The 18,774-nt window shown below is 49.0% G+C and overlaps 1 protein-coding gene across 1 annotated transcript in view; it reads right to left on the bottom strand.

Moving 5' to 3' along the window:
- Positions 1-18,774, bottom strand: part of SDC4 (syndecan 4) — a 19,272-nt gene continuing 498 nt past the window's right edge. Inside the window, exons 2-5 of the mRNA XM_027646087.1 lie at positions 5,214-5,355; positions 4,282-4,334; positions 3,850-4,033; positions 1-2,621 (exon numbers count right to left, since the gene is read on the bottom strand). Of these exons, the coding sequence (XP_027501888.1) occupies positions 2,470-2,621; positions 3,850-4,033; positions 4,282-4,334; positions 5,214-5,355 (531 nt within the window). The 3' untranslated portion in view covers positions 1-2,469. The remainder of the gene's footprint in view (positions 2,622-3,849; positions 4,034-4,281; positions 4,335-5,213; positions 5,356-18,774) is intronic.

An 18,774-nucleotide genomic window follows, 5' to 3' on the forward strand; every position in this document is an offset into this window, starting at 1 on the left:
GCCAGTTTTAGAAAGTACCATTTATTTGAGGGGAAAAAAAAATAAAAATCAGTAACAGTGGAAAAACCCCAAGAGCAATTACACAAGAGAATCTAAGTATCCCGAGAAGCGGACACGGCTCCTGCCTTCCTGGTAGTGCTGTCACAGGCAGCACAGTCCTCCCTCTCCTGCCCAACCTCCAGTGAACTCTGTGCAGCTTTGAGAGCCTCCCAGAGCCCACAGTTTCCCCGAACACACTTGTACTGGGACCGAGTGAGTGAGTCACCCAGAGGAGCTCTCCTCTCCCACCCATGTCCCAGCACACACTTCCCTGTGTTCCCACCTCGCTTGCCTCACCCTGAGAAGGGGCTGAACTTTCTTCTATGGCCTCTCTGGTTTTGGCCTCAAGCCTACACTGCAAAGCCTCAGTAAAGAGGCTTCAGGAGCCATAAGATTTCTGAACAGCCTTTGCAACTGCCTGGTTTAATGCTGCCTACCCAGGCACTCAGCTTGGGGACCCACGCTCTGATTTTTGTTTCAAACCACACCAGACTGAGCTGCAGGAGGACATGACTCACACATAGCTCTGTAAGACCTTCCTAACAGAGGTATCAGACACACATGTCACCCTTTGCTCTGGGAGCACTGGGGGGATTGGTCCAATCCAACTCCCAGTGGGGGAAGGAGCCATCCACGTACAGGGTATGTTAAGAAAGACCCATGGCAGGGGGTTCAGAGCTTGCACCTCTGAAAGCTCAGTGCTCCCAGGTGGGAGATGCTGACCAGAGAGAGCTCAGTTACCAGACCCAGCCTTCCACAAGAGGCAGGACTCGGCACAGCACCGCAGGGGACTCTGCCACGCAGCCAACCCCCAAACATTAAGTTATGACCTCCAAACCACAAGCTTCCAATGCCTGCTTCAAAGAGCAAACCCAGGTGGGGATCTCTGCTCTGATTCTCGAGGATCAAACCCAGCACTGATTCTTGAGGATCAAATCCAGCACATCACCAACCCCAGCCCTCCTCCAGGCACAGCCAGGACACGGTGATGGAGCCCCAGGGCTGCTCCCAGCTCCCTTCCCGAGCCTCTTGTGCTTTACACAAGACAGTGGACAAACAGCAGCACAAACAAGATCAAAAGCCTCTTACACACTGTAAGGCTGCTGAAGAACTAACTCCAGCCTCTTCACTGTTAACTGTATATTTCTCAGTAAAATATATAATATATAGCTCTATAGGACTGATTGTAATATATTACAGCCTAGAAATACTCTTGTCTTTTCCCTACTTCAATCATATTATGCATCCAACTTTGCATACAGAAGTTATTGCCTTGAATTTATAGTTGAAATTCACAGAATAAAGCTTAAATAGTTTTCACAGAGACTCATTATATTAGTGTTTTACATAACAAGCATAAGAGTTACCAAATGAGAAAGCAGCCATTTCAGAAACTATAAATAATTCTATTTAAAAAAAAAAATCCTAAAAAAAGTTACGAGAAAACCATAAATATCTTTACCCTCTACAGTAGCTGCTATAGAACTAGAAGAAACCTGTAACACACTGTAGCTAACTCTGCTTCAGTTCAGAATATGAATCATATAAAACAGCATCTCTAGACAAATGCCCGGCCAAAGGAAACACAAAGGGATTGAAAAAATAAATCTGAGGAAATTAAAAAAGTAGATTATTTTTTTTATTATTTCAAAACAATTTCTACAAACTTTATATAAACATTAGGCTATTTTCTTTAAAATTTTGTTATAAAAAAAATCCTACAAGCAATCCTTTAAAAAAAGGTAAGAGACTGAAGGCAAGGAAAGGGTGTCACCATAGCCAAACACAACTGGCTGTCCGGATTTCAAGGACTAATGACCCTTGCCTGGGGCCAACAGGAAGGGACAGAAGTCTCCTGGGGAAGACATTCCCATAGGCCCTTTATGGCATTCAGGGATTTTGAGCCCCTGTGGGCCTTTTACTCCCTGATAAGGCAACATTATCTGTAGTGTAAGAGATTCATAAATAGTTCTCCACAAAAATGCTTCACATCAACAGCCTGCAAGACATCTAGTAGCGAGATTTATAAAAAAAGCCATCTTCTATAGAAGCAGCCAATCCCAACACAGCACGCTGGATGCAAACACATGGTGTTTGCTTCCATACAGTCTGGTTTGTGTTTATATACCCTCTATAAAACCAAGCAGAAAATTTGGCATCTTTATTCTTTTTACACTAGCTTAGGAAAAAAAAAAAATACACTGAGTTGTTGTTTGTTTTTTTTCAGACTCTTTGTATTTCATTGGGCCCTTGTTAGCTGAGTGGGATGGGAAGGGTCACGAAGGAAGTTTGTTTGTTTGGTTTTTTTTCTCTCAAAGTCACTTTGAAATTCAATCCAAAAAGAGCATTTGTTCAGCACATCTCATCTGAGGGCACAGTGTTTCCATACAGTTTGTTTGTCCCTTGATGGGCACAAGGTGCTGCTGAGCTTTAAGCATAGAACTCGTTTGTGGGGGCTTTCTTGTAGATGGGTTTCTTCCCCAGGTCGTAACTGCCCTCGTCCTTTTTCTTCATGCGATAGACCAAGAGGAGGATCAGGAAGATGGCAAACAGGAGGCCCACTGCTCCTCCTGCAATGAGAGCTGGGGAGGAAAAAGAACATGGAATAAGTCAGCTACATCTCAAAATCTGCTTCAAGAGTACCAGCCCCCAGAACTGCCTCCAGAGTCAGTGTCCATGTGCCTGTCACCATATGTGCTGGCACTTCCAGCAACAGCAGATGTTACTGGGAAAGGCCAGAGACTGCTTCCAATCCAACCACAGAATATTCACATGTTCCACATTAACCAGTTTGTGCTAATCTTCCAGTTTAGTCCAAGAAAGAAATGCTGACAAGAAGATATCCTCCCTGTATGGAGGCAACACTAAAAAAATCCACCAAAAAGAGCCCCACCACTACCCACAGGAAAATGGTGTCGCTCCAATCTGAGTGCTTTGTTAACCCCCTGTGTGAGCACACCCTGGGGACTCTCTATTCCATTTCATCAGCAACATCCAGCTGCCAACACCACTCCCCTTAAAAAAAACCCCAAACCCACTACCTCAAATATCAACACCCACAAACCCGCTAAAAACCACCAAGATTTCTTCTCTCCTCACACCAAGGGTGGCCACAACACTTGACTGGTTTATCTTTAGCTGTAACACCTACTCCTTGCACTAAATCAGCTTCTTTGCTAGATGGCTTTGCAAGCTGCTCTTCCAGTCTCTTCTCCAGCTGGAAGGATGGCTGTGGATTGACACAGTCTGCCAAAGTTTGTACCTGAACTATCAGGCCAAGTGCTTGAAGCAGCACTGTGCTAGAGACAGGCCTTTCCCACCTGCTGCGGGGGAGCCAGTCTCTTGGTTTTGCTCTAGACATCAGTACTCAGATACCTACAGCTGGCCAGGTGTTCAAACCCCTTAGAGGGGTTGCTTGGCTCCTGAAAAGGCTCAGAAAAGGCAGGACTTGGGCACAGGTTAGTAGGAACATGCCTGTATTTGATATGAAAGTCTATGATGTCACTGGTTTACAGCCAGAAACGCCTCTTGTTGAGGTACTATCTGGGTGCAGAGCAGCTGCCACATGACTTAAGCCAACAGTCAGCTGGCAGGCTCAAAAACAAGCTGTTTACCCCGGCAAGGCAAGCAGCAGGCTCTGCTGTTGTTTAAGCACTAGAAAGCAGAAGTCACCCTGCTACAGGTAGTCACAGAGGCAATGAAACTCATTCCCCTTGTCAGGAGGGAGCTGCTCCCCAGAGAAACAGAGAACAACAAAAGGCATTTTGATTTTCAGTATTAATGATTTATCAGGAGAAGGTGGAATATTACCTGTAAGGACTTCTGTTCTTTCAAAGATGCTGCTGTTGGCTGTGCTTGCCATGGAGATCTTGTTGGACAGGTTCTCTTCGACAGGTACAGCTTTGTCTGGAATGATTTCATTGTCCACCATTGTGTTTTTCTTCTCACCTTCTATCTTTCTCCCAGTATCTCCAGGGATATAGTTGTCAGATATCTACAGAACACAGACAAACCACACCCTTCAGTAAGCAGCACCCAGCCTACCTACAGCTGAAACCAGGAGGGTGTGCAGGGCATAGAAAGTTTGCTCAGTGCATTACAAGTACACTGTTCCTGCTCCTGCAGGTGGGTTCGTCCTGATGACACGTCTTGCAGGGGGGAGGGTGTTCAGGGAGTTCAGTTCAGACAAACTGAATAAGGAGCTACATATGTTGCTTAAAAACACACAGGGGCAATACCTACCAGAGGAGTATCCATGGTGGTCAGATATATGCCTTCTTCAGAGTCTGAGTAGTCTGCAGAGGGGGTAAAATAAAATAGAGAGGACTAAGTTTTATTCTCATTACATGCCATTTTCCCAGAATTCACACTTCCCATAATACCAGCACCTACAGACAAACTAGAACTCTTGTCCTCTACAGCTCCCTCTCCTCTACTAGTCCTTTTATCATTAATGACTTTGATTGCACAAGACCATGAGATGTAATCTTGAAACCCACACCTCTTATGGGAGGGGTCTTCAGCTGGATCCATTGGCCCCTGCAGGGCAGATCTGCCATAGCTTACTAAGGTAATGCCAATGGAGGGCATTGCTCCCACAGCCCATCCCTAAAGGATCATTCACCAACCCTCCAGATCTGCCCAAACATGTCAGCCACCGATTTCAGCACTTGTTCTTTTACTTTTAGAGAACAAATGTTCACATAAAGGGACACAGAGCTACAGAAACTGGTTTGGGCAGGGAGTTTTGCATGTCACAGAGAGTTCACTTGAACACCAGTTAGTCCTTCACCTTGTTTGGCCTCAGCTGAGATATTAACTCTAAGCCTTTTAATACTGCCTCAACAATAGATTTTTTTTTTTTGAGTTTCTCAGCAGTTCTTTGGAGTTCAACAGGAAAGAGATCCAGCCAGTGCAATGCCTTTTCACTTGCAGCAAGACAAGCTTGGCTACACTCCATCTGTCCTCCCCAAGTGATTCAACACCACAGCACAACCACTTTCACTGTTCTCATCTGAGTGACTACAACTAACAAGGCTCTCTCATCTCCACTTGACACTGAGGTTCCTCTGGAGCTCTGGCTGTGCATTTAGCCCATCATTCATGGGCTGGTGCTGAAAGAAATGTCACAGCATCAGCTGAGGGAGATCCATTCCCCTCCTTCCCCTACTTACCTCCAGACCCAGATGACTCATCTATGTCCAACCCATCAGCAGTTAAGTGAGGACTGAATTCACCAATGTCTTCATCATCTGGCAAATCCCCAGAGGCAGGGTAGTCAAGCCATCCAGCATCCATGGTCTCAGTTTCTCTCACCTGCAAAGGGGCGTGGAAAAGTGTTAAATATCAGGCAACTCGTCAGAAGCATTTCACAGAAGGTTCAGAGCCTGTGCTGAGCACGTCACTTCCAACAGAAAAACAGTAAATGCTGAACTTCCTCTCCACCAAAAGCATTATCGTTATCAGCCTGGAAATAGCTGAATTCCCCTAGAATTTCTCAGAACAGAAGTGAGAGCCAGCCTGGGAGGGGAATTTCCTGAGCACTACAGATTCAAGAAGTTCACCTAAACACACAGGGTGAAAACAACACAACAGGATCTTGGTCAGGAGTTTGCAGTAAAAGCATTTGGAAAAGCAATACCTTTGAAGGACTTGCTATTCCTGGGGAAAAAGCCCGGCACCTATAGGTCAGTTTTTTGCGTAACACCAAAGCCTCACAACCAAGGCAATTCCTCGCTTCTTGTATTGAGAACAAACCCATTTTATCACCCAAGGCTTAAAAACTGGTCTGTCAGTTCAGCTGAACTGCAGTGCAATACAGTGTGACGTTCAAGAGCACTCACTATCAGTAATGACTCGCCTGAAGGAAGAGCTTCCCCTGCCTCACCTCTTAAAAAGCATGTAAACAAACAAGCCTGTAAAATATGTCCAGGATCCAAAGGCCCAAGGAGTGCAGTTACAGCACAAAAGCTGGAGAGCCTCCCAGATATCAGCTGTTTGGCCACAATGGCAATTTGCACACCAAAGCTCATTTGCACTTGGGACTTTCAAGGAGCCACAAGCACAAACCTCCTGCCCTCACCAAGGTTATGCAACTTCCCAGAAGTATTTCTCCTCTCCCTACAGCCCTGGGGCCAGCCCGGTAAGGGTACCACAGGTATGAGCTCTGGGGTTGCTCAACACCAGCCCACAGATTCCAGGTGCTTCCACAGCCATGAAATCATCCCGGTGGAGGAGGACTCAACCCCTTCCCCTAAGGCAGATGGGATGGGTCTCACAGCCGGGGGCTAAGCTGGCAACATTCTTTCACGCTGAACGCCTGGAAAGACTGGGATGTCTTTACAAAGGTTTTATCAGGAGAGCATTTTTAAAACATCTCTTTACTCCAGTCCACCACATCCAGGGGGGCTTTTCTCAGCGACCAGGCTTACCATGAGCTACAGCCTCAGAGGGGTGAGAAGGATCAGAGACTGGGGACAGTCAGAGCTGCTGGGATCAGCCCTCCTGCTCCCCTGGCCAGGTGTGGCCCATCCCACAGCCCAGCAGTGACACGACTGATGAATTACATCCGCTATCGATCTCACACGCCAAGGCCAACAATCGGCCACAAGCCACGTGTCAGCTTCCTCTGCCCGCAGCCCCAGCCCAGATTCCAGCCCCATTTCCCTGCCCCTCAGCACATTTGCACACTGGGTTTGCCACAGACAAGGCTTCGTGGCCAGGCCAAGATGTTTCTTATTTTTCACCAGGAGCAGTGGCACTAGATGTGCTTTTTCTTTGCTTATTGAGGCATTTTGGGTCTCCCCAGCAACTCCGCTGCACTATAACCAGATGAACAGCCCAGAGGGCATGAAATGCTGAGGCCAGTTCTCCTCCCAGAACCATCTCTGCTATGCCAAGCCTGGCACTAGGTGTCAGGAAGGGGGCTGGGAGGAAGGTCAGCCTGGAAGAAATCCTCTCCCGGCCTGGAACCAGGCATTCCTAACGTTACGGATCACTCGCTCCAAGGGAAATTCATTTCAAGATACATGAAAACCAGCCAAAGCCAGCCCTGCAATGGAAACTGCTGCCAGCATGCAGTAGCTGTTCCCAGGGCAGCTCCTGGCCACTTCTTCCTGGCAGGAAGAGCTCAATTCCCAATCTAGGGCACCGGGACTGGGGAGCACGTTTGCTGCAGACCCATATAATCTGGCTGCTGCACTGGGCAGATTGATGTCGGCAGAAGTGCTGTGCCGAGCCACACCCCGGTGCCAGCTCACCCTGTACTTCACCATGAGTCACGGCCTGTAGTGTCCAAGCAAGGGCAGCTCCAGAAAAGCTGGGTTTAGTCCCCTGGAGTGGCTGGACAGCCCCCTGGCCGTATCAGCTCAGACCAGCCAGGAGCAGACAGGTACAGCCATGAGTACACGCTGTGGAACGCACCGGGCCAGGCTATCAGAAAACCCTATTGAAATCAGGACAGGCAGTGTTTACCAGCACAGGACATAAGGAAATTACTGACTCACAAGCATAAATAAGATTATATGGGAGCGTTCCCTGAACTCACTCTTCATCATCCTCTTGAGCAAGGACGGGGAAGTTCCTGGAAGCCACAAGAGCTTCTCAAACAGTACAGGAAACTTTTCCTGTGGGCAGTGAGCCTCACGTTCCAGATTCATCTGCCAGGGAAGTCAGAGAGCTGCTGGGCACCTCCATAATTATCCTTCAGGTTTCAAGGCATGTACTTCTAGGAAGCTGGCTCTAACTGGGAGCTGGGGCATGGGCAGCCTGGGAAGAGTTAACACTGGAGTGTGGTGCTTGAAGGGCAGGTCTGGAGCAGGCACATTCCTCACATACACACCTGTGAAAGGGCACACAGGCACTTTCACAGACTTACAAGCACGGGGCTGCAGGCTTCCCAAGTGCCACATAAAGAGCTCCCTGGAGTTCTTTGCTTAATAAAAGTACACCCCTTTCCAAGGGCATCCAGTCCTCCCTAAAGCTTTGCTACTTGAAGGGGCACTGCGGAAGGCAGCCGTACTTCCTCTGGGCTTGCAGGCTCAGCCAAGAGGAAAAAGCTATGAGACTGCCCCAGGATGATGGTCAGCCCTTGCCAAGTCATCTCTGGCCACATTCAGCTTAACACCTTCTGCAACTGCCAGCTGGAGAAGGACACCAGCGCTGCTCAGAGTCTGCTTTCCACCACCTGTTGTCCCAGGACTGGAGCCAGGCCAGGGACTTGCTGGGAGAGTCGGACTGGGTGGCTGCAGAGCTCCACCTCACCCTGGCAGCTGAAGTCAAGTCCTACTATTAATATGATCCTCTCTAGGAGGGGTCTGTACAGAAATCAACCTTTCCTGTGGGAGTCTAGTTACAGATTTCTTCCTCATGTTAAGCAGCTTTATCCCCAGTAAGCACCATGGGAGATTAAACAGTGTGCTGGGGACCAGAAGCTTTGCCTGCCTGCCAGTGGCAATAAATAAATAAATAAATAAATAAATAATAGATTTCGTGCCAGACAACCAGCTCGTGAGGCACGTGAACTATGAGCATCATTCCTGGAAAAGCTGGGCACAGAGATCTCATGTTTGAGCCCAAGGCAGGCTGTACTACTGGATGAAGCCAGACACTGTTTGCTCAGTGGAGGCACAAGAATCGCACCCCTGGCACCCCAGGCAGCACTGCTGTGCTCCATTCCTAGCCCACCTCACTCCATTTCATGCTCCTGGGGCCTTCCCTTACAGCCCCAGGATACTCTTCAGCTCTTCTCAAAGCAAGATCATCTATTTATTGAGGCAGCAAGCAAAGTTTGAATGCAAAGTGTGAATTTCCCCAGCCGCTGGCGAGTTCTGGGAAATAACAAACCCAGGCAGCTCGCCTGCCCCAGCCCACATGTCCTCACCACAGCCTTTGCAAACCCTTTCAAAAAAACCCAAATGATGTTTCGGGGCAGAGACAAAGTTTTCCAGACATGGAACTGGCTTTTACAGCTGGCCCTTGTCTCTGATCAAACACAGAGTTCATTAAAAGCTCCTTTGAAGGGTCACAGCCAGCAAGTTGCAAAGGGAGTCAGACCTGCAGGGACTGGGGCAGCCACAGCGCACGGAGCTCTTTATCAAGTTTATTATTTTGGCATGGAGACCCAGTGCTTGCTCCTGGTCTCCCTCTCCAGCGCTATGTACACAAATCCAGGAGTAAACAAGAGCAAGGTGAAAGTCAACCTTTCCTAGACAAAAGCAGATGGAGCTGGGCCAGCCTGGGAGGTGGCAGGAGAGGGGGCAGAGGCACAGACCTGTTAACTCTTTGTAGCCTGCAGGGACAGGCAGGTGTAAGCTGCTCCCAGGGCTTTTCTCAGTTGCTCTGTACTCAGGGACAGCCCTACAGATCACCTTATTTCACTTCAGCAAGCAGGGCTACACAAAATATCCTTCCCAGACCTGTGCTGTCATGAAGAGATGTCACCTCACACCACCACAATGCACACCCATATCAGCTCAACCAGCAAGGGCTCCTGGACAACACCAGCAGCTGCCTGGACGGCCCAGCCTCAGAGCCTGGTTATTAAGGGATCATTTGCAAAGCCTCCACCCACCCTGGGCCTTCTGCTGTCCTGCATCATGGACCAAAGAGCACAGAATCCAACAGGGCCTTCCCAGTGCAGGGATGCAAAGCTCTGTAAACCACCCAGCCCAAGAGAGGGGATTTCCATACAGCTCTCTTCCACCGAGCTCTTGCAGGAGCCCACAAACCAGGTGGGTTTTAAAGCTCACACCAAGCATGCAAAGGAGCAAGGGTTAGGAGTGAGCTCACCCCCCTCAAAGCACACCAGCCCCCCAAAAGCAGGAAGGTGGAGGAGTCTGACAAGCACTGGAAACTGGAAACAGCTCAAATTGGTGTGAAACAGCCAAATAAAGCTGATCTCCACAGGAGGGAGGTGTGCAGTGAGGCAACAGGCAAAGACAGCTCTATCTTCCCATCTGAAAACACATTAAAAAATGTTATTAGAAGTGACAGGTGCTTCCAGCAACAGCTCCTGTTAGACTAGTAAGGAAAGGGTCTACATATTCCCCCAAAATACCCATCACTCCCTCCATGCTCCAGCTCCATTTAGGGAAAAAAAAATAAACATACAAAAGTCATGTTAGTCCTGAGAGCAAAGCAAATATCAATATTTTGTTCTAGGTCACACCTAACTCCTTTAACACATCAGCTACAGTAAAAAAAGTAAAAAAAAAAAAAACCCAAACACAAAACAAACACCAAAAAACCACACTTCTCCCAGTTTCTTGTGCCCATGCCTGGTGGTACTATTTCATCACCCATTTCTGGTCAGTCTGTCCCACATAACTCTCAGCACACATGGCCTGGACTGGCCTTTGTGCCAAAGGACAAAAGTTAAACATCTCCCATCCAGGCACATGTTTGTATTTAGTTGCATGACAGGATCACCTGAGGCTTCCAGACATGGTTAAACACTACCCTTGCTCAACACTTTCCAAGCAGTCCTAGAGCAGAGCCACAGCCAGCCTTGCCCATCTCCTCTCTGACAGCCACTATCCAGCACTCCCACCAAAGGTAAATCCAAGACACCCCTGAGGACTAAGGGAGAAATCAGAGACTGAAGCACTGACCACAGCGTGCAGGCATCTCCAGTGCCCACACCACTTACTGCACACTCTTTGTGCCTCTTAGCAAAGACGGGAAAAAAAATACATTATTTTTTGAATTATGCTCAGTAACACAGGCAGGGAGCAGGGTTTTGCTTTATAGGACAGAGCAGGAGCAACATGCAGGCTGGGGAACTGTCTGGCTGGTGAAAGCATCACTCGTTCAAGGTGACTCCGCAGCAGCCCGCCCAGCCCCTGTCCAAGCAGGTATCCATCTCCCTGCAGGCACATCATCCCCAGCTGTGTGCTCACACTGCACAGCCCACGTGCAGAGTAGAAGGCACGTCCAGCACTACCCCAGCCCCAGCCCGGGCTGCTCCCCCCTTGCCCCCGTTCCCCGTGTGATTCTTTAAGCCCTGTCACCACAAGCAGCTCTCCTGGGGGCTCATGCGGCAGCGGAGCAGTAATCCCCGTGACAATTACACTGTAATCCCGGGCTCTGCAGAGCCACTCGCTGTCACGGGTGCCTCCCCTGCAGCAGGGATGAATCCTCCCGGGCTCTGCTTGCTCAAAATAGGCTTCCCTGCGCTCACAAAGTCAAGCCTCAGTTACCTTTGAACCGCTGTGCGCTTGCTTACACACACAGCCTGCTCCCTCCAGCCCACAGGAGGACGGAGAGATGACCAAGGAATGAATTCTTGTTTAACTGCTTTTCCCTGATTATCAGCCACGAGCAAAGCCATAAAAAATGAGTCTTTTGCCAGACAGGCACATGCTGGGATCTGTTTACTGCAATGCTGGCAAAACAGCCGCTCTAAACACTCCATGCCCAGCTCCAAAGCCAAAGCGGGAAGGAGATGACTGCTTCCCATCCAGCTAGAGGAGATAAAGCTCAGCAGGCAGTTGCAGATGGCTGTGTGTCCATCACTTGCCCTGAAGCAAATAATGTTCAGAGGAAAACTACTGGAGGAAAAAGCAGGAGCTCTCATGTGACTTCAGAGGAAAACAACTGTGGCAGGATTTCACACCCCTGAAGGGTTCTCCTGGTCACAGCAGTGATACACACCTAGTTCATGAAGAGATTATATTTTTTATTGTATTTACAAACCTAATCATAGGCAATTCATACACTTCACTGCCCTGGGCTCAGCTCAGAAGCTGGAGAAATCCATTCAAGGTAAAAAAAGGAATTCAGTTTTTCCAGCTCACGACTCATTCTGAGTTGCCTTACTCTGTAATAGACGCTTCTAGTGCATCCTTATCTGTGGAAGGAAAAAAGGATATAAAGGCCCCAGCAAAGCAGCTTTTCCACCAAGGATGATTTTTCATGCTGATGCTTCAGGCTTGGGATATTTCATGTATCACACTTCCCCCTGACGCCAGGAAGAGGCCTGCCCTCACTGCCCTTTCCTAGAACACAGCTACACCCCAATATTTCCCCGAACACGTACACAAGCAGAATTTCCACTTGGTGAGAAACGCGGGACGTGCCTTTTTGGGATCTTGGTGCTCCCTCACGCCAGCGTGTTCGCAAAATTAAGCCAGGCAGACACCCAACTTCAAAGGGTGCCTTTGCTATCTGGCTCACCATGCAGCTAATCTCAGCTTGTTTGTACAGTCAAGATTCCCAATGCTGCGCCCTACAAATGCTTCCCCTCCCACGATCCATTTTAATCTAATCAGAAGAAGTAGCCCAAAGATTTAGGCTTAGCCCAGGCAGCTGAGCTCTGCCAGCACAGTTATGCTGCTCGGTTGGCAAAGGTGCCAGCAAAGAACTGAAGCAGAGGAAGTTATCGGCACAAAAGCACTTGAGACAGCGTAGCAGCAGCACTCCACTATCGGCCAGACCCGTGTGAGCATTGATACAACAAACATTTCAACAGCAGGCATTTTCCTAGCTAGCTGCTGCAGCAGCAGAGGCTGGGTTTTCAGTGCCTGGAGTTTGGGGTTGGGTTTTTTGTTTGTTTGTTTTTTAACAAAGACGTTCCCTACTTGTGCAGAAGTTGCCTTGGCTTGGGCCCAGAAAGCAGCAGACGCAGCGTGTGCTATTGGGAATAATGCAGCTGTACTTCAGGAAACCTGTCACTCCCAGGGGCATTTTTCCTCTCTCAACAGGCTCTGGATTCCCAGCAAGGCTCCCCCGCTTCTTTGAGCAGGGGGTGAGCAGCTGGCAGCAGTTTTCCAGCCGTCCCTGACCATGTCTCTGTACCCACTTTGTCACAGCCAGGAGCAGAGGGACCCAGCCATTGTTTGGGTCACTCCTTCCCTGGCGCTGCAAAGCCCACGCTCGGCTGGACTAGCAAGTCTGAGTAACCAACACGCAGGACCTGCTCCTCATACTCAGCCTCAGGAAATTTGGAATTAGCGCCAAGAACAGCCCGCACATAAACAGTCTCCTGCAAGATCCTGGCTCCAGACTCTGCTCCACTGCACACTGTGGATTTGCAATAAATATTTACCTCGCTGGGGAACAGAGTATTCCAAGCAAAAGCTCCTGACATCAGTAAGGACTGTATTTCCATTTGGAGGAGAGCAGAAGCTTCTCTATTTTTAAAGGGGGACATTAAAGAGGCTTCTACCATCCTCCTAGCACCGTACTGGCCAGGATCTGTCCCTCCACCAACAGGTCCCACTCTTCTCCAGGCCAGCACAGCAGCACCCCACCACACCAGGTGCCCTCCTTCCAGCCATACTCCCCTCAGTCACCTCACCTTCTGCACAGAGATTTCTGGCTACTGTGCTGCGCAAGCCACTTCAGTGCAAGTCCAAGGCACTTTCACAGTCATTAATGCAAGTTAGCATTGCTTTTTATTGCTATAGTTAGACTGTAACAGCAGCTAAAGGGCAGGAGGCAGGGTGAGCCTCACAACAAGGTAAGCTGGCCAAGGGCACATCGCTTCGTATTCAAGTCTGACAGCGGCACAGTTTTAGAGGAACCACAGTGGAGACATCTTTTCCCCTACAGCAGCTAAGGCAGAGCAACATCAGAAGAGAGAAATCCTTCCCATGGCAGGCTTTGCCGTCCCTGACACAACACAATTTGTTTAAGCAAGAAGCAGCCGTGGTTTTGCTTGACATAACACCAGCCGCTTGGGTAACAGTGCTATGGGTCTCCCAGTCTCCTTCCTGCCCCAAGGAGTGTCTCTCTGAGATTTTAATTAACTGCTTTGATTTTTAAGTTATCCCAATAATTTGTCTAACAACAGTCTCTTGGCATCTTATAAGCAGATTCTCAGCCTCAAAGGATTTAAGGACAAAACTGACAAGAGTGCATATTTCCAGCAAAAATAAAGACTTTTACAAGAAGCATACTTTTCAAGTCAGCCTTCAGAAACTGAGAGGGACACAGCTACATCTTGTATGTTTTCCCCTCCTACGCTGACATTTTCTCCAGATTTGGGATTAAGTATTTAACCCCCTCTTTTGAGGCTTTCTGCTCCTTTAGCTTGCTTTGAACACTTTCACTCACTTTGGCTAATACCATTGCTTTCCTCTCTCCCATGGAGCTCTTGTTTCTGCCTGGAAATGAAGGAACCACCGAACAGCCAGAGCAAGTTACGGCTGCTCAAGACAGGGACATTTTCTGATCTGCCTTTGCCAACACCAGCTCAGCTACTGGCAGCAGTCACATGTCAGAGCCCGACAGCTTTTCTGCCCACCACAGCCACAACCAGATTAAACAGGAGGCAGCAGAGAAGGCGCTTGGCCAGCACAGACCATGTGCCAAGCAGAAGCCCTAGTTCTGCCTGTCACCCCTTTCCTAACCCCATAAGAAGAGATCCACCTCCGCGCTGCAGAGCCTCGGAAGTCTGAGTCACTGCTTTGGGTAAGGGGCCAGGCTGTTACTCAGAGGGTGACAGCAGTGTCTAAGGGAGCTGTGATGCCAGGCAAGTGCCAGAAACCTGAGTCAGAGCATGACTGCTGCAAGTCAGGGCCGATGGCGACACACGGTAGAGCTGGTCCTCTGACCAGCAGCATTCACTGGACAAACATTCAGGCACACGTTTAAAGACAAAAAAATAAAAGCCTGAACTAACCTAGAAGTGCAGCCCTAGAAGCTCATTAATGTAGGATCTTTTACAGTCCCTCAGAGCAGTGGCTTATTACATGTTAAACTCTTTAACTAGGCTGCCCTGTCTATTCAGAGCCACCAAGCCCAGTCTCATCACAAGAGTCTCATTCTAGTGCAAATCATTTGAATCCTTAATCTCAAGCATTTGCATTCCAGCCAGTCTCAAACAAACAGCCACACATGCTCCCCAACAGCAGCCCGGAGGTCAGGCTTGTCCCCTCGGTTTTGTAGCGTTTCAACTGCATCAGCCTCTAGTTTGAGGCTGCAAAAGCAGCACAACCCGGCTGTTGTTACAGGGCATAAAGGAACAGGGTGTACCGAGTGAAGGAGGAGAATGCAGCTGCAAGATCTAAGAGCAGGCTCAAGAGGATAAATGTTAACTCAAGAGCTAGGAAGTGTTTTGAAGGATGGATGCTCCTTTTGTCTGGCCAAAGCCATAGCTGGGGAGTTAGTTCTGTGGGATCAGAGAGCCACGATAACTTAATCAAGTAATCTTACAAGTCAGCCCAAGTAATTTACATTGCAGACCATGGAACCACAGTTATGCCACCCTTACAGGTACAGTTAGTATCACTAATTAAAAAAAAGTTTGTCTTTAACTCTAAAAACATCAATCTGTTCATTTGAGAGAGAACAACACACAAAATATAACACAACCTAGTGGTAACTTATAGCCATGGGGATTCAAGCAGCCAGGATATGTCTGAGAGAGTATTTACCAGCACCAGGAGTCAGAGGGAAGGGAAAAGTAGCTGCAGGAGCTGTGCTGAAGTCCACGTGCTCAGCAGCCAGCCAGCATCCCTCCTCTGCATCGTCACCTGGAAAGTCAAGTTGGCAGCTTCCAGCTTGTGGTGGAAGTGGGACAGTATGACATTACAGGAAAACCATGGCACGGTCACATGAGGCTCCATTTCAGGCATTTGAGAGCAGCCTCCCCACCCCAACCATTCAAGCAGCTCAAGGCAATAGTAATGCCATTAACAGAGGCTTGGAGGGGAAGGGAGAGGCAAAAACACATAGGAAAAACATTTTCCCTGCTGCTGGACTGGATACCGGCCTTTGCAAGACCTCGAATTGCCAAAGCCTTGGGAGACAGCAATAGGAGAGGCAGGAAAGACAGCAATCACATTGGCTATCAACAGCCTTAACTTCCCAGAGCAAATGAACCTCTGGTATCTCGAGTCTGGAAAGTACCAAGTTCAGCCCCGATGTGCCTCTTGCGTAAGCTGTTCTTCGGAAAACTCCGAACCACAGGAGAGTGCTCTCCAGCATGGGAGCTGGCAGCATGAGACAGATGAGAACTGGGCAGCAGCACCGTTTCCCTGACCGTGCCCCAAGCACTGCAGGAGTGACTATTCCCACCCCTGGGAACCTCCACATCTATTGTGAACAAGGCTCTGAGCCACGGAGGGACCACGCAGCCCTGAACTCCCACCCCATGAACTGTGCATGCACAGTTTGACAAGGTACAAGGTGCTAGAGAGGTTATTTCTTCCTAGGTGTTACAGGCGTCTCGTCCCAACAGACAGCTCTAGATTTGTCTACCAGAAGTCATGGGCTCCTTGCCCTTCAGGGCTAAGGAACATTGCTTTAAACTCTATATAAACACGGTGCTTCAAGAAGGCTGAAGCAAAGCAGGGTTTAGCTCTACATGTGAGCTTGCCAAGTCCAGGTAAAAAATAAAGTAAAACGTGCAGATAGCAATGTCTTGATTTGATTGGGAGGGACAGATGAGAAACTGGGCAAAGAGCAGAAAGAACAGGCCTCGGGGATCAATGGCAGTAGGACAAGCCAAACCGGTTTTAACATTAATAATGCTGCACTACTTTCCAAACACAGCTATCATCAACAAGACACCAGCTTTGCCAATCAGGAGGCCTCCGAGCATGATTGCTTTAAACCAGCAAACAGAGCCCACTAACAGCACGAAGCCTCCCCCTTCCCCCTAGAGCAATCCTCTGCCTGCAGCTTCTGGGTTGGATTTGTGCTCATCTGTACTGCTGGGGACCCACGAACATGATGTGGTGCTGCATGGAGACTTTTTCTGCATAGTTCAAAGATAAAACAACTGCAGTAAGCTTGCAGCCCACTAGCACCACTACAGCCCTGCTGAGCTCAGGGCACTCAGCGCTTTTGCAGCCCAAACTGAGCAGAGCCCAAGCCTGCAGCAGGCTTGAATCCTCCTTGCTTTCCTCCTGTGCTGCCAGGGGCACTTTTAGATGCTAAAAGCACAGGGAGAGCTCAGCAATGCCACTCTGCTCAAGTAGGCAGACCTCAAGTCCTGTCAACTCCACTGATCCCACATCTTGGCTGCACTGGGGGCTTTCTGTCCATCCCTCCTAAAGCATCTTCTGCAGGAACCCCATCCTTGCACAGCAGAGGGGAGCACCCTGCCACACAGCCTTTGCCTTCCAAGGCACTCATCCAGAGAGGGCTGGGGACCACCTGGTGACATCAGGCACCAGCTCCAGACTCCCCTGCCCCATGGGGAAGAGGGGGATGTTCTCACACAAAGCTGCGGGGCTGTTGTAACACAACCCACCCACCCGCAGCCGGAGCACAAACGTCACACTTCGGCACTTCAGTAATATTCCCCACCCTCTTACACATCCCAGGATTGCTTCACACGGAGAGAAATCCCATTTACACCAGAAAGCCGCGCGAGGGGAAAGGAGCCAAGGCATTTCTGTTTGTACAGGCTTGGGGAAATATTCAAGCACCGAATCGCTCTCAAAATCCACGCTCTTACATAAGCACAAGAAATACAATCCCCGTCTTGTTAAGAAACAGCTACCTGTCTTCACCCTGCCCGCACAGAAAAGCCAAGAGCCACATGCTGTGCAGCCCTGCACGTTTTGGCGGTGCTATTAAAAAAAATAATATGGGAGGAGTGCCAGCAGAACTCTCCCAAACCGTGTGTCATCCTCATCTCCTCCCCGGCAGCCTGTAACCCAAACAATTTGTTTGGATAAGGCTTTATAGTAGGCCAGTGTTACTTCTCAAGCACACACTCCATCTTAGGTAGCTTAAAAGATACAGACAAATACTCCGTAGAAGTTCTATATAAGGATTTACAGACCACATCTGTGCAAAATTTGTTGTCTTTGCAGAAATCCGATGCTTGCAGACCAGTCCAGTCCCCAGGGACACCAAGTTGCATTTCATACCAAACATGGTCAGTGCAACTTCCAGATGCTGTCTGCCCCAAAGGTTTGCCCTACTGGTTTGGGCCAGTTCCCAAACGACCGATTCACGTGCTTAATAGCAGGGATAAAGACACCAGGTTAGAGTAAAGTGGATTTGGGCTGGTTGGTTTTAGCAGAGTAGCTGGCAATTACTACAGATGCTCTCTATGGGAGTTCCCTACTCTACAATCAGCAACCCCCCAACCCTGTGCCCCTATTACAAAGCAGCACAGTCTTATCAGTTCAGATCTGCCCACCGAGCCTTCAGTCCAAAGCAAACCAATGTGGATGATCAAATCTAGTTTCAAGGATCCCCGATCTCCTGCAGTTACCTTTATCTCAGCAGCTCTTTTCAGACCAGCAGAGGAATCTGCCCTGATTGCACTATCAGCAAGACGGACACACACAAAAACAAACAAACAGCGGGGGAGCCAGAATCTCAAAATCTCTGCTTCACCACGAAGACCCCACACGTGCCGGCTTGAAGCATCCAAAATGTTTCACCTCATTATATATTTAAGAGATTCTTAAAGCCTCCGTGGCAATGCATCATTTTTCATCCCCATGTGAAAGTAAGGAAGGTTTGATACACACTGAAAAACCCCAGGCACTGGCACAGCCAAACTCAGGTAAGGCTGGAAAGCCTATCCAGGTGCTGTAACGCACCGCACGCATCCAGCCCGCCACATATTCACAATAAAAGAGGGATTCAAGGACTTAAGTCCACGATCAGCAGTTGGAGATCGAAGCTGCAATGCAGCGCAGTTCATTTCCACCAGGTACCCCCGTAACGCTCTAACCCCACCAGCCCTGAGCACCGGGGAGACACGGGGGGAATGGGATACGTGAGGAGCAGCACCGGCCGGGACACAGCCGGGCACCGGCCGGGACA

Source organism: Corapipo altera, unplaced genomic scaffold (assembly GCF_003945725.1).
Source record: "Corapipo altera isolate COAL_440 unplaced genomic scaffold, ASM394572v1 64, whole genome shotgun sequence".
NCBI classification, from domain to species: domain Eukaryota; kingdom Metazoa; phylum Chordata; class Aves; order Passeriformes; family Pipridae; genus Corapipo; species Corapipo altera.